Source organism: Octodon degus, unplaced genomic scaffold (genome assembly GCF_000260255.1).
Source record: "Octodon degus isolate 3935 unplaced genomic scaffold, OctDeg1.0 scaffold00119, whole genome shotgun sequence".
Lineage (NCBI taxonomy): Eukaryota > Metazoa > Chordata > Mammalia > Rodentia > Octodontidae > Octodon > Octodon degus.
In genome coordinates, this window is record NW_004524695.1 from 52,395 (window position 1) to 67,178 (window position 14,784).

Genomic DNA, 14,784 nt, shown 5'->3' on the forward strand with positions numbered 1-14,784 from the left:
TTATTCTTCTGGCAAGATGCCCAGAAAGGAATAGCTGGATCAAATGGGACTTCCAATCCTAGTTGTTTTTTTAAAAAATTTATTTATTTGTGTGTGTGTGTGTGTGTGTGTGTGGCCAGCTCAGCCCACCAGGGGGCGGGGCTGGCTGGCATGTGGTGCTGGGGGATTGAACCGCAGTCCCTGTGCTTTGCTAAGCTTGTTCTAAGTAGGTGCTTTAGACCACTGAGCCATCTCACCAGCCCCAAATCCTATTTTTGACACTGTGTGTCAACCATTACATTTAATAAAATCTAAAACAAACCAGAAAATTATTTGCAGTATTTTAGTCTGTAATATGTCATTTTTACCCTCAGGGGTAAAAATTTAAAAGGGATTGGGGAAAGATTAGAGAATAAGAAGAGGAAGAGATTAGCAGTAAGGCTAGAGAAGGAAGAGATAAGCAGTAAGGCTAGAGGAGACTAAGGAGTATCTTGCTAGCTTTGGGAAACAGGTGCAGAAGGGAGAAAAAGAAGAGAGAAGAAAGAAAGAAATGGAAGAACAGAACAGACAATAATCACAAAGAGGCTAGAAACCTCATTCACACATATAGAAATAGGATCAAACAATGAAGGTAAAAAAGAAAAAAGTAAGTTCACTTCCAGGTTTGTGTCTGCTGTCACAGGCAGTCAGTGTGTGGAGACAGAGTCCAGATCTGTGTTGATTTATACCAGCAAGGAAGCAGTAGCATTAATGGCAGGGCAGTGAATTATCTCAGTGAGCCTGCACCATTATTTACCTGGAATTCAGGCTGGATTCTGGCCATGGGGTCCAAGACCAGACCCATTCAGTGACCCAGTCAGTGCCCCTTCTGTGGGCTTGAATTCAACTGGGAGCTGTGGTGGACCCAGGAGTTGTTCTGAGTTCTGAGCTCACTTGACCTCTCTCCAAGATGTCTCCTGGCCAGTTGCTCTCTCCCATGGAACGACCATGTTCCCCAGCAATCATGGCCAGCAGTCACCATATGCCTGTAGGCCCCACAAGTTCCTTCCATGCAGTGAGTCCCCACTCAGGGAGGGGACACTATCAGCTGCCTCCTTCATTAAACTGTCTCTCTTCACTCTCCTCATGGGCTTCAATTCTCACTTCAGATCCTTCCTGGGTCCACGGGACCCAGTTCCTTCCAGCCTGCCCTCAAGTTTCTATGTTGCGGTGTCTGAACGGCACCTCACAGAGTGGCTTTCTCTGCTGCTTACCACCCTGATGTCTTCCAGAGCATCTACTCCTGCATCTCTTGAATGATCAGTGATGTTGAACATTATTTATTTATTTATTTGCCATTTCTCATTCTTCAGCTGAGAGGTGTCCATTTCAGATACCTATTTAAAGGATCTGATTTTTTTTTTTTTTTAATGTGTTCTAGGAATTAGTTCTTTTTCTGAGGACCAGCTGGCAAAACTGATTTTTGTACAGTGGGTAGTTTCTTCACTCTGGTGACTTCTTTTTTTTGCGGAACCGGGGATTGAACTCCGACCCTTGAGCTTGCTAGGGAAGCGCTTATTCCACTGAGCCATCTCCCTGGCCCTCTGGTGACTTCTTTTGCTGTGCATTATTTTATTTATTTATTTATTTTTAGTGATACTTCCTATGTGATCAAGTTTTTGTTTATAGTCTTGGTCTACACCAATGTCTTTCTTTGTGAATTGTACTTCTATTTTCAAATAGGTCTAGTGCTTCTATTTAGATCTGTGATCCATTGGGATGCTTGATTAGTGCTTGGTGAAAGATACGGGTCTAGTTTTAATAACATTGAAGACCATCTCAGCACCATTTATTTTTTAAAATATATTTGGCACAGGATCTCTATGCAGCTCGGACTGGTAGTGATCCTCCTGTTTCAGCTTCCACAGGGCTGGGATCACAGGCATGTGCCATCATGCCAGTTGTCAGTGGATGGTTCAGCGTGCCCCAAGGTGGGGCCGGCGCAGCATGTGGTGTTGGGGATCTCACTCTTGTTCCTGTGCTTGCCTAGCACTTGCCTAAGCAGGCGCTCTCTCCAGCCCTCTGCGTTCATCTTTTTCTTCTTTTTGCCGTACAGGGTTGGGAGTGGGGCATTATTGAACTCGGGACCTTGTGCTTGCCAGGCAAGCACTTAATCTACTGAGTTATCTCCCCGGCCCTGCTTTGATCTTTTGCTAGTTATTCATTCATTGCTTTCTTCCTCTGTTAGCACTTCCGATGGTTCAGCTAGATGGTTTTTGAATTGTTCCACCTCATTGCCTCCTGGCTTGCCTCTGGTTAGTTGGAATTCTGGGGCTGCTTCTTGCTCCAATGTCTTTTTTTTTTTTTTTTAACATATGTGTTTTAGTTTAATCTGTGCATTGATGATTGTAAATTGCTTATGGCAGGTAGCTTTATTACTAGTACTTAGAACTTTAGAAAATGACTATTTCTGAGAGAAGTCTTACAGGTGTAGAGGTGACTTTTGGGTTTTGAGTCTGTTGGAAGATCTTAACTCTTCAATTCACTGAGGATAAAAGTTGCTACCTATTTAGCCTAGACCCTGGTTCTTTATCACTGGCCTGTGGTATTGTTTATGAACTTTAGGTGCTCTCAGTCTTGGCATAGCAGGAAGAACAACTGATTAGAAAAACTATGTTAACTTGGCTGACGTTGTCCAATCAGCAATAACAATAGTATCAAATGCAGCCTAGAGAACGAGAAACAGTGGTAACTATCAATTTGCTGTCTTTAACAGTGTGAATTCTATTCATGTGTAGAACAAAATCTGAATCAAACCAGAAAATGGTTTTCATTGAATGTGCCCCCAATGTGAGTTATACCCTCAGATGAGAAAATTTAATATGAGTTGGGGGAAAATAGAGAAATACAGGAAGAGAAAGAAATTAGAAGTAAGGCTGGAGGACAGAGGAAGATTACATGAATTTAGGAAACTGGTGAAGAAGACAGGAGGGAAAGAGAGAAGGAATAAAATGAACAAAACAAGAAAACTAAAAACAAGGTTCACACTCATAAAAATAATAACAAAAAAGAATAAAAGAAAACAAATCACAATCAAAACCAAAGTTATGAAAAAAAAAAAGAGAAAAGATGAAAAAATATGTCTACTTCAGGACATGTCTCTCTTATCACTGATAGAGTTTATAGACATAGCCCAGATCTGTGTTGATTAATCCCAGCAAGCCAGCCATAGATTTCCAGTGAGGTAGTGGATAATCCCAGCAAGTTGCACCTCTTGTTATACCAAAGATCAGGGTGGTTTCGAACTGAGGCTGGGACCCTATTTGTTCAACATGCACCTCTGTGTGCCCCTTGCCAGCTTGAACTTGGCCCCTTAACCTCTTACGGACTTGAACTTGGGTCTGCCTCTGACATTGGGAATAGCTAGATGGGGGCAGCCCTCAGCTGCTCTGAGTTCCAAGCTCTGTGGCCCCTCTCAGGATGGCTTCTGGTCGATCACCCTCTCCTTGAGGCCATCTGAACCTGAATTACTCACGTGCTACTGCACATGCCCTGATCCATGGGACAGTTTCTCTGTGGAGATCTCTGGGTCACGAGTTGGCAGTATTAACCTGCACCAGGGAGTTGCTTACTGCCATGCAGTGAGTTGGGACCCAGGGAAAAAAGCATTGCTTGTCACCTCCTCCTGCCTTGAGATCACACTCTTTGCTCATCCCATTGGCATAGGTTCTTGCTTCAGATCCTTGCTGGTTCCTGGGGACCCATTTCCCTCTTTCTTTTTTTCTTGCATTTTTATATTTTCCTGTTTGGACACCAAATCTCAGATAGGCTGTTTCCTCCATCATCCAGAAGTCTCCCCCCCCCCCTTTTAAAAAAAAAAAATCAATTTTTAGTGATACTTTCTCTTTGTATTATTTTAGAGTTTTGTTGTTGCTAATAGTTCATTAGTCTAACGAGTAAAATTCAAAATCATATCTTCCTTTTTAGTGCTTAGAGGGATTGATTGGAGTGATTGATCTGAGATACTTTGTTTACTTCCAAGAACTGGGTATAGAATTAATCCCATTTGTTTAGATTAGGAGCAGTGTTGTTTTCCCCACTCAGAACTTAATTTAAAACTAAAATTTTCAAAATTATTTTTTATTCTCTCCTCAATTTCAGAAGCTTGATACCATTTATCTCTTATTATTACTGACATTTTGTTAAGTATTGTTTGAGGTAAATCTAAAAATTTTAGGATTTCTAAAACCCTGTGTCAGAAAGACAAAAAAAGAAAGATGGAACTACTAAACAAAACAAGGTCTCACTATGTAGTTTGGGTTGGCCTTGAACTCACTTTGTAGTGCAGGCTGGTTTTGAACTCAATGATGTTCCTGCCTTAGCCTCCTGAGATCTGGGATTACAGGCCTGAGCCACCATGCCCTGCTTGTTTTTCATTTTCTTTAGAGTAACTTACATTTGTTAGTATACCTCATTGTTCTCCCTCTTAGTAGTCAATGATTGCTGATTTTCAGTTAAGTTGCTCTTTGTTTTGGGGAAGGAACATTCTTTGTGGTGTGGTGTGTATCTATGGCTAAATAGAGAATGAGAAAGATCACTCAGAACAAATTTAACTCAGTCACTTAAGATTCAGTGGCCTAGTTCTCGTGCATAAGAGAATGGTATAAAAACAGTAACTGAGGGGCTGGAGAGATGGCTCAGTGGTCTAAAGCACCTACTTGGAACAAGCTTGGCAAAGCACAGGGACCGTGGTTCGATCCTCCAGCACCATAAATAAATGTTAAAAAAAATAAATTAAAAAAAAAAACAGTAACTGAGAAATTTATACTTATTTGTAATTCAAGGACATGTGAACAAAGGTGCAGAAGAAAAGGATATTGCCACATATTGCATAGGAGCTTTTGTCAGGGAACAAGTCCAAATGGTACAATGTGTTCCTGCATATGGATGAACCTAGGTTTTTTTTTTTTTTTTTTGGTGGAACTGGGGATTGAACTCAGGCCCTTGTGCTTGCCGGGGAAGCACTTATTCCACGGAGCCATCTCCCTGGCCCCTGATGAACCTCATTTGAACCATTTTGTTGGGGCAGAAGGAATGTATTCTTTCCACACAAACATTTCTGACAGTATCTTGCTCTTACTTCTGCTGACTGCTGTCCTGTAGATTTGGCTCTAAACTTTCACCATGCCTACCCAGAGTATTCTTCAAGGTCCCTTATTTATCTTGCCTCTTTCTGATGACTCCTTTGGCCAATGTCTCCCAAATTCGTATTTTTCCAACTGAACTGGAAAGTGGAATTCTCTGTATTTGCTCTTTGATTTATAGTAAAAATGTTTAACCCTCAACACTCATTGCATTTGTGTTTCAGTTAAAGACAATATGATCAAAGCATAGGAATTCACAACATTGGAATTTGCTAATAACATAAAAGGAGAACTGGAGGGGAGGATCATATGCTGTTGTTGGAGAAACTCGTCACCCTTGTTTTCCTGATGCGAATTCAGCTGTTATCATCAGAGGGATGTGGGTCCTCAGTGCTGAGAGTGGCTGCTCTTCTCCTTGGTGGAGCTCTGCTCCTTAAGTTGAGCATCACGTCAAAGATACAGGGCAGAACCCTCAGGCTGCTGGCACAGGTCCTTCACCCTGATGGCACAGACTTTCTAGCTTCCTCCACTCAACACTGGGGCTTCCCAGAGCAAATCCTTGATACTAACTTGCATGAAACATTGTCATGGGCTCTAGGACTCCACCTGGACTCATTGCTATTGGATCCAGGCCCTCAGCTAGATTCTTTGGGTCTCTTGTACTCTTCTGCATTTGACTTTTTGCATCAATATTATAAAATAATCCTATAAATTTTGAGTCTTGTGTTAAATCTGCTTCCTTGCTAAGCCTGATTAGAGCAAATGTTTCCTTATTAATCACTGAATTTTTTTTTCTTACTCTCACTTTCTAAACTACATTCTTTCTAATGGCCATCCTGTGTCTTTTTTTTTTTTTTTTTTTTGCAGAACCTGGGATCCTGTGTCATTCTTATTTGCTATTTACTGGATGTTATTAAACATTTATAATACCAAACAATTATAATTTTTTGAGAAATCAAACGTGTGATATGGGACCGGGGAGATAGCTCAGTAGAATAAGTGTTTGCCTGGCAAGTGCAAGGCCCTGAGTTCAATCCCCGGTTCCGCCAAAAAAAAAAAAAAAGTGATTTGGATATGATTGCATTTCTTCAGTTTTTTTCTTTTACTGTGACTGTTGTAACATATTGTTATTCTTTATAGTACTTTTTTTTTTCAATGTACTTGGTTGTTGCAGGGTGTCACTACACATCTCAGACTCGTGGTGATCCTCCTGCTTTCAGCCTCTCCAGAGCTGGGATTACAGGCCTGTGCCACTATGCTCAGACTCAGTGGCTGGCTCAGCCTTCCCTGGGGGCAGGACTGGTGCAGCGTGTGGTGCTAGGGATTGAACTACGGTCCCAGTGCTTGCCTAAGCTTGCCTAAGCAGGCACTTTAGTCAGCTGAGCTATCTATCTCTCTGGCCCCCACAGTATGTTTTTATCTTACCTATTTCCAAAATTTTCTCCCATAAGCTATGTTAGAAATTTTTTCTGTGTCTCAGGTAGGCATTTCGTGTCTTTGAGCTGTAAGATAATGGCTGTTTCCTTAACCTAATTTCATTGCTCTTAGACATTCTCTAGTGAAAGCTGTAGTATTTCATTCACATTTTAAATTATAGTTCATTGATTTTCCCTCCTGTTCAATTTAGTTTTTATCTATGAAAGCAGATTCAAGTTTCAAGTTTCAAAATGTTATCCAAGTGCAATCAAAGAAGTTGGGGATGAAGTCCCTAAATAATAAGTTGTGAATAGGTATATTTGTATGATCTGGCGGAAAGTTCTTTTTTTAATGTTTACTTTATTTTTTTTATTTTAAAGAGAATTTAAGAAAATGGATAGGACATTAGAAATGATACAGAAGGGCCGGGGAGATGGCTCAGTGAAATAAATGCTTCCCTGGCAAGCACAAGGGCCTGAGTTCAATCTCCAGTTCCTCCAAAAAGAAAGAAAAAGAAAAAGAAATGATACAGAATTTTTAAAAAACCCAAGATGATGTGGTTTTCAGCCACAACCCAAGATGATATTCACCAATGGTTATTATATTGCACTTTTTTGTCTTCAGTGTAGTTGCTCAGATTGTAAAGTTAGTAAAAATAAAAATTTAAAGCATTAAACACTTCCTTAAAAAAAAAACCAATAGACTTTAGTAGTACAATCATCTTCACTATCCTGTGTATACACTTCCATAAATTCTTCCCTCATCCCAACTGCTCATTCCTTTTGAGAAGGTTCGTTCCATTTTTCTGTATCTTGTTGTTCCTTTCAGATTTTATTTACGCTTTCAGGTTCTTTGATACTTATCTACTATAGTATCGATAGATACTATAGAATCAATCACTATCTCATTCATGAAATTTTTTTTCCCCATTTAGTTTTTGAGCTTGTAGGCTTCCTGTATGAACTGTGCTTTACAGGTAATGTAGAAATGAGATGAGCTTAACCCAGTGAGGAGCTGGTGTTTACATTCCGCTGTTGCTTTACTAATAAATTCTAGCCTATCATGAAAATTGCTGTGTGATACATCCATGTGGCTATAGACAAATGATTGGTGAACAAGGTATAAAAGAAACAGTTGGAGGACCCAGTTTCATTGTAGCTTTTTATGATAAGACATGAGATGCTTTATGTTGTGAGTCTCACTCTTCTTTGGAAATCTGTGTCTGATGATTTAGGAGGCAGTGACGTTCAAGGATGTGGCTGTGATCTTTACCAGGGAGGAGTGGGCTTTGCTGGATCCTTCCCAAAAGAAGCTCTACAGAGATGTGATGTGGGAAACCTTTAGGAATGTGTCTGCTGTAGGTAAGGAATGAGTCACTAGCTCATTCATGAAATCAAGAGAATTAGTTGTTGGGTACCAGCACAGATTCCTTCATTGGAAAATGGGAACATTTTAACAACTGTTCCAACCATGGGCACATTGTACCAAGGAATTTTACCGGAATCTATTAATTTTTGTGTAACCTACGAATTCATCACTATGTTTCTGTTTCTAAATTTAGAAAGAAACCAGGATGATCAGAAAATTGAGGATGAATACAAAAGTTGCCGGAGAAATCTAAGGTAATTTATACTCCCATAAAAATGTTGCTCAAGTGTCAGTGTATGAGGAGAAATATTAAAACCAAGCATTTTTTTTTAAACCAAGCATATTGTTCAAGTGAGACAGTGTTCAGATTTCTTGAGTCTCATGAAATTTCTGTGAAGACTGCTACATATTGAGTATCTATAATCTGACAAATATTTAAGTTATTGTAATATCTAAAACTTAGAGACACTGACATTGTGTCACTAGTGACATTATGCAATACATCAGAATCAAATTATTTTCTATGCTTAATATAAATGTGTATGACAATATGTTTAGGAATTGATAATAGATACATGAAACAAATGCATTGTTAGGACTATGAGTCACCTTTAGGATATCTAATTATATATACGTGTGAATATTTTATAAAGATCATTTTCTCATGAAACAAATTATGTAAGCAATGCTGGCTATATTTAAATGTGGTAAATACTTCAAGTATTTGCAAAGTTCCTTTCACCTAACATGGTGAAAGTATTCAAAATCCAGATGCATGTCTCTGTCATTGTAGCTGTTATCACACTGTTATCCTTAGCATTAAGTCCATTCATGTTTTGAAGTATTAGAATGCACCTTCCTATATTACTGGTGGTGCTGGCATTGTAGTAGAACAGCTGTGGAAATGCATGGAGAGTTGAAAAAGTTCATTTTATGATGTATACTACTACTGGTTAAATTCTCCACAGTAGTAAAGGAAACAGTTTACATTGGTACAATCTTTACATTGTTCCTGTATATCTTTGTTACTTTCTTATTTCTGATACAAAATACATGACACCAAAATATAAAGGAGGAAAGGATTATGTAGCTCACAATTTGTAGGGGTTTCAGCCCATAATTGGCTGTGTCTAAATCAGAGTGGCTTTGCAGAAGGGCATCACAGAGGAGAAACAGTTCGTGTGACAGAAGAGAGTAAAAGTAATGTCAGAGATAGAGACAGACACAGGGGAAAAAAGAAGCCTCTTTTTGTCCCTTATACAGTATTCAGTCTACCTGAATTTGGGTGATACCAATTCAATGAATGGACTGATCTAGCAGTCACCCACTCTTTTTGCTTTTTTTTTTTTTTTGGCAGAACTGGGGATTGAACTCAAGCCCTTGTGCTTGCTAGGCAAGTGCTTATTCTACTGAGCCATCTCCCCAGCCCTCCCCACTCTTAATCTTAGTACCCATAATCCCAACATTGCACTATGAATTAATCAGGCACTTTGAATTCAACCACCTCCAACAAAACTATTACCATATGAGGCTTTGTTGGGACATCTAGACACACAGTATAATATTCTGCCCCTGACTTCCCAAAGACTCATGGACATCACTTTAAACAAAGGGCACTTAGTTAATCTCCAAGAGTTGCAAAATTCTGAACATTTTCAGTGTTGCTCAAGAGCCCAAGTTCCAAGGCCCTCTTCGATTTAAGGCAAACTCTTAGCTGTGAGCACCTGTACAAATGAAAAGAAAGTTAAACACTTCCAACTTTCAGAGGTACAAGATAGTCATTTCCATTCCAAAAGTTACACATAAGGGGATAGAAAGGAATGGGACAAAGCTTGTCCAAAATCCAGCAAGGCAAATACTAAGTTACTATGTGCAACATTTGAGGCAGTGTGTCACAAGAAGTGAAGTAGTTCTGGTGGTTGCAGCTTCCATGCCTTCGCTTTTGGGCCCACTCTGCTTCCTCTGTGCTGTTTTCCTCAGACATCCACATTCCTACCTTCTGAGGTCTCTATTGCACCTTCAGATGCACTTTTACAGCCTCACACAGTGCCCTCATAGGGGCATACTGTCTGGTCTCCAGGCCTTCTGAGATCTGGGTGAAGGCCATCCTGAACCCACAACTGTTCCATTCTATATGCACCTAAAACCAGCACTATGTGGATGATGCCAAGGCCTGTTGCCTGAAGGAGCAGGAACCAGGCTTCTCTCTTTTGACTTTGGGGTTGAGTGCCTGTATTCCTGAGCACTCTGAATCCAAGTCTAAGGAATGAATTCTCTAGGTCTCAGCCATTTTGGAACATAGTGCTCTGGCTTTCTTCCCAAAGCAGTCTTTTACTTTTGCAGTTCTGAGTCCTACTGCTTCTTGTGATGTCATCGTGCCATCTTTTATTTTCCTGTTCATTTTCAGCAAAAGCCCTCAGTGGTATTCATGTTACCATTTCAAAATTAGAGTGCCTTGAAATTTCTTCTGCCAGATTAATTAATCACCCCCCCCATTCTCCATTAATCTTTATCTCAGGCAGTCTTTAGACATGAGCAAAATGCAGACAGCCTTTCTGCCAAGTCACAACACACACATTAAGGACTCTAACAAACAGTACAATCCTTCTTCCCAACAGAAACCTCCTAAGTTTGCTTTTCTCAGTAGGATTTCTATAAGCCTCTGGTCTTCTGATGTCTGACCTGAATATATGAAATAGAATATTATTTGGCACTTATAAATGATGCTACTTGCCAATAAGATAGATGGATCTTGTACCCATAATATTAAGTTAAATAAATGAAGCACAGAAATTTCAGTATCACATTTTATATGTAAAACTCAACATATAATTTAAATATTGAAATAGAAATAGAGAAGATAGTGGCAAGTATTAGATTTATGATCTTTCTTATGTATGTATGTATGTATGTATGCATGCATGTATTTGGTACAGGGTCTCACTCTGTAGTGATCCTCCTGTTTACAGCCTCCCAAGTCCTGGGATTACAAGTGTGCGCCACCATGCCCAGTCTCAGTGTGCCTGAGGGGTGGGGCTGACACAGCAAGCCTGGAGGCCAAACCCCTGCATCTGCCTAAGCAAGTGCTTCAATCCACTGAGCTATCTGGCCAGCCCTAGTGGCAGGTATTAGGATGTTAGTGAAGGATTTCCATGTGAGGTTCGATAGAATTATGGAGGAAGCACATAAAAGATAATTAACATATAGTTCCTATATATACTGATTCCTCAGAAAGAGTTATATGTTACAATAAATCAATTGTAAATTGGTTCCAAGTCATCATCCAAAGTTTACAGTAAAATCATGATCAAATATTCTCAGGTGGCAAAACACTAGAACTCCTGGTCAATCATTAATGTGATTGCTAGTAGTGTTATTTTTTGCTATTGCAGAAATGAAGAATTAGAGAAATGGCATACACTCGAACTATGGTACCAGCATGAAGAAATGGTTTTTCAGTCTCCAGATGGCAGTGTGTACCTGAAAGCATTTGGTACAAAACAAGGTGAAAGCTTTGCCTGTGGAAAGCCCCTGATTAGTCAGTCATCAGCAGTTGTGACCATCATAGCTAACACTGAACTCAAAGCATATGAGTATCAGGGATCTGAGGAAAGGCTGTCTAACTGGAGCAAACATGGGGAAGCCTGCAATGAATTCCAGTCCTTTCAGGAGCATGCTAAGGCAACCACTGAAGAGAAAGCTAATCAATATAAGCAAGGTGAAAAATCCTACTCTGATTGTACTGAAGGAACCACCATAGAGAAGCCCTTTGAATATAAGCAAGATATGAAAGCCTTTAGCACACTGAACTGTGTTCAAATCCAAGAAAGACATATTAGTGAAGGTGGAAAAGATTTTAAATCTCCCCACAATGTTTGGAAATTTGAAAGCACTCACCGTGGAGAAAAACACTCTATGTATAAGTACACTGGTAAATCCTTAACTAAGAACCCTTCATTTCGTAAACTTGAAAGAGGAAAAACTGGGGAGATAACCTATGTATGTAAGCAATGTGGGAAGGCTTTCAGCAGACGCTTTGATTGCAAAAGACATGAAAGGATTCACTCTGAGGTGAAACCTTATGTGTGTAAGCAGTGTGGGAAAGCTTTTCGCATATGCAGTCACTGCAAAAGACATGAAAAGACTCACATTGGGGAGAAACCTTATGTATGTAAGCAGTGTGGGAAAGCATTTAAGACACAGGGATCTTGTGAAACTCATGAAAAAGCTCACAATGGGGAGAAACCTTATGTATGTAAGCAATGTGGAAAAGCTTTTACCACACGTTATAGCTGTCAGTATCATGTAAAAATTCACAGTGGGGAGAAACCCTATATATGTAAGCAGTGTGGGAAAGCTTTTATCACACGTGGTGGTTGTAAACAACATGAAAGAATTCACAGTGGAGAGAAACCCTATGTATGTAAGCATTGTGGGAAAGCTTTTAGCGCACATAATAATTGTCGAAACCATGAAAAAATTCACAGTGGAGAGAAACCCTATGAATGCAAGCAATGTGGGCAAACATTTAGAAGACGCAGTAATTGTAATGTACATGAAAAAATACACACTGGGGAGAAACCCTATGAATGCAAGCAATGTGGGCAAACGTTTATTACACTCAGTGAATGTAAAATACATGGAAGAATTCACACTGGGGAGAAACTTTTTGTATGTAAGCAATGTGGAAAACGCTTTATCAAAAGTGTAGCATACCAGAGACATGAAAGAACACACACTGGGGAGAAACCTTACGTATGTAAGCATTGTGGAACAGCTTTTAGCATAGGTAGTAGTTGTCAAAGACATGAAAGAATTCACACAGGAGAGAAACCCTATGTATGTAAACAATGCGGAAAAGCTTTTAGGACACATGATTATTGTAAAGTCCATGAAAGAATTCACACTGGTGAGAAACCTTATGCATGTAAACAATGTGGGAAAGCTTTTAGCACACTCAATATCTGCAAAAGACATGAAAGAACTCACACAGATGTGAAACTGTTAAGTGTGTAAGCATTGTGGGCAAGCTTTCAGTGACCAAGGAAACTGTCATAGTCATGAAAGAATGCACACAGGGGAGAATTGCTGTTTGTGATCAATATGGGGTCATCAGACAGTCATTTTCACAGACAAAATAACTCACGTTGTAGAGAAACTTTATGTAAGCAAGGTGAGCATTTGTCACTGAAGGTTGTTGTAAAAGACATTTGTGTACTCATGCTAAGGGGAAGCCCCATATATGTAATTTATGTGGGATAGCTTTCCCCACTCAGTATTTGGGAATCCTGAAAGAAATTGCTGAGAAACTATATGTGTAAGTGGTGTGGGGAAACTTTCAACACATAGTAACTGGGAAATACATGAAAAAAGTATAGTGAGGAGCTTTCATGCCTTTAAAAATAGTACAGTGGAGTAAATTCTATTTATATGAGCAATGTTGGGATGCATTCTTTGCACTCTGGTATAGTCAAGCACATGGAAAGTATCACACTGAACAGTATGTGGCAATCGTCCTAAGCAATTTATAGAAGATATCAGTTATTCCAGCAAGCCTCATAGACACAAAAAAAGTAAGAAGGTAATTAGCTGTGAATCTACAAAATGCTGTGCATGGAGACAAAAGGACTTACTATGGAGGGAAGCCCCTTTTCTGTAGCGATGTAAAAAATGTTTCAGCATACAGAAGTGTAGCTACAAATATGGAAGAATTCATAGTGAAACACTCTGAACATAATGTTTGAAATGTTTTATCTCTGCATTCTACTACATTCAAAAATTCACATGGGACTAAAGCCGTATTCACATAAGCAAATGTGTAAAACCACTCAATCTTCCATTTATCTTGAAGTGTATTAAGGAACTCACACTAAAAGAAACCCGGTATAGATTAGGTGAAAAAGCATTATAGTTTATGTTTTGGTTTTTATGTTTTTATTATTTTTTTCCATTTTATGTATTTGGTACAGGGTCTCACTATGCAGCTTAGAATCATAGGGATCCTCCTGTTTTCAGCCTCCTCAGTGCTGGGGTTACAGGCATACATCACCATGCCAGGACTTGGTGGCCAGCTCAGTGTGCCCCAGGGGCGGGGTGGGTGTCTCATACAGAACTGGGGATCAAACCCTGGTCCCTGCACTTGCCAAATCAGGCACTTAGTCTGCTGAGCTATCTTGCTGGTCCTTAGGTTTTAGCTTTCAAAATAAGTTTATTGATATAATTTAGATATACATAATGATCATATTTATCATAGTGAGCCTATACCTGTACATGGTAACCCTTGATTCCACTTTTCCCCCCATTCTCCCTTCAGTCCCTTTGCTCTCCTTTCTTGCACATCTTTTGTTTCCATTCCATTTTACTCTTTTATTTTGTTTGTTTTTGTGGTACCAGGGATCGAAATCAGGACCTTGAGCTTGTCAGGCCAGTGCTTATGCCACTGAGCTATCTCCCTGGTCTTTATCCTTATTTTTCATTTTCTTCTTCCCTCTCTTCTCTCTTTAGCTCCCCTTTCTTTCTAAGCAGTTTCTTCTTATTTTACAATATTTGTTGCACACATCAGTACACATCAGTTCTTATTTACACTTTCAGTTTCTCACATCATGGAGACAATGCCATATTTACACATTTTACTTCAGCATATGGTCTCAGAATCCATCTGCTGGGCTGGGGATAGTTCAGTGGTACAGAACCTGCCTGGCAAGTGCAAGGTCCTAAGCTTGACTCCTGGTATTTGAAAAAAAAAAAAAAAGTCCATTTAGCTGCAAACTGCTTGTTTATCCTTCTTTATGGCTAACTAGTACTCCATGTTACTTTTTAAAACCCTCATCTTTTTTTTTTTTTTTTTTTTTTTTTTTGGTACCAGGAATCTAATTCAGGACTTTGCGTTTGCCAGGCA

At 39.5% G+C, this 14,784-nt stretch overlaps 2 protein-coding genes across 2 annotated transcripts; both read left to right on the forward strand.

Annotated features, from left to right (window-relative positions):
• The first annotated feature begins 4,905 nt into the window (after positions 1-4,905).
• LOC111812277 (zinc finger protein 124-like) lies at positions 4,906-9,071 on the forward strand. Its single transcript, XM_023699993.1, has 4 exons — positions 4,906-4,915; positions 7,760-7,879; positions 8,080-8,140; positions 9,026-9,071. Exons 1-4 carry the CDS (start codon positions 4,906-4,908, stop codon positions 9,069-9,071), a joined length of 237 nt encoding a protein of 78 aa, XP_023555761.1.
• A 2,262-nt stretch (positions 9,072-11,333) lies between these two features.
• Positions 11,334-12,902, forward strand: LOC111812278 (zinc finger protein OZF-like). Its single transcript, XM_023699994.1, has 2 exons — positions 11,334-12,516; positions 12,598-12,902. The coding sequence occupies exons 1-2, from the start codon at positions 11,334-11,336 to the stop codon at positions 12,900-12,902; spliced, it is 1,488 nt and encodes a 495-aa protein (XP_023555762.1).
• Positions 12,903-14,784: the final 1,882 nt, after the last annotated feature.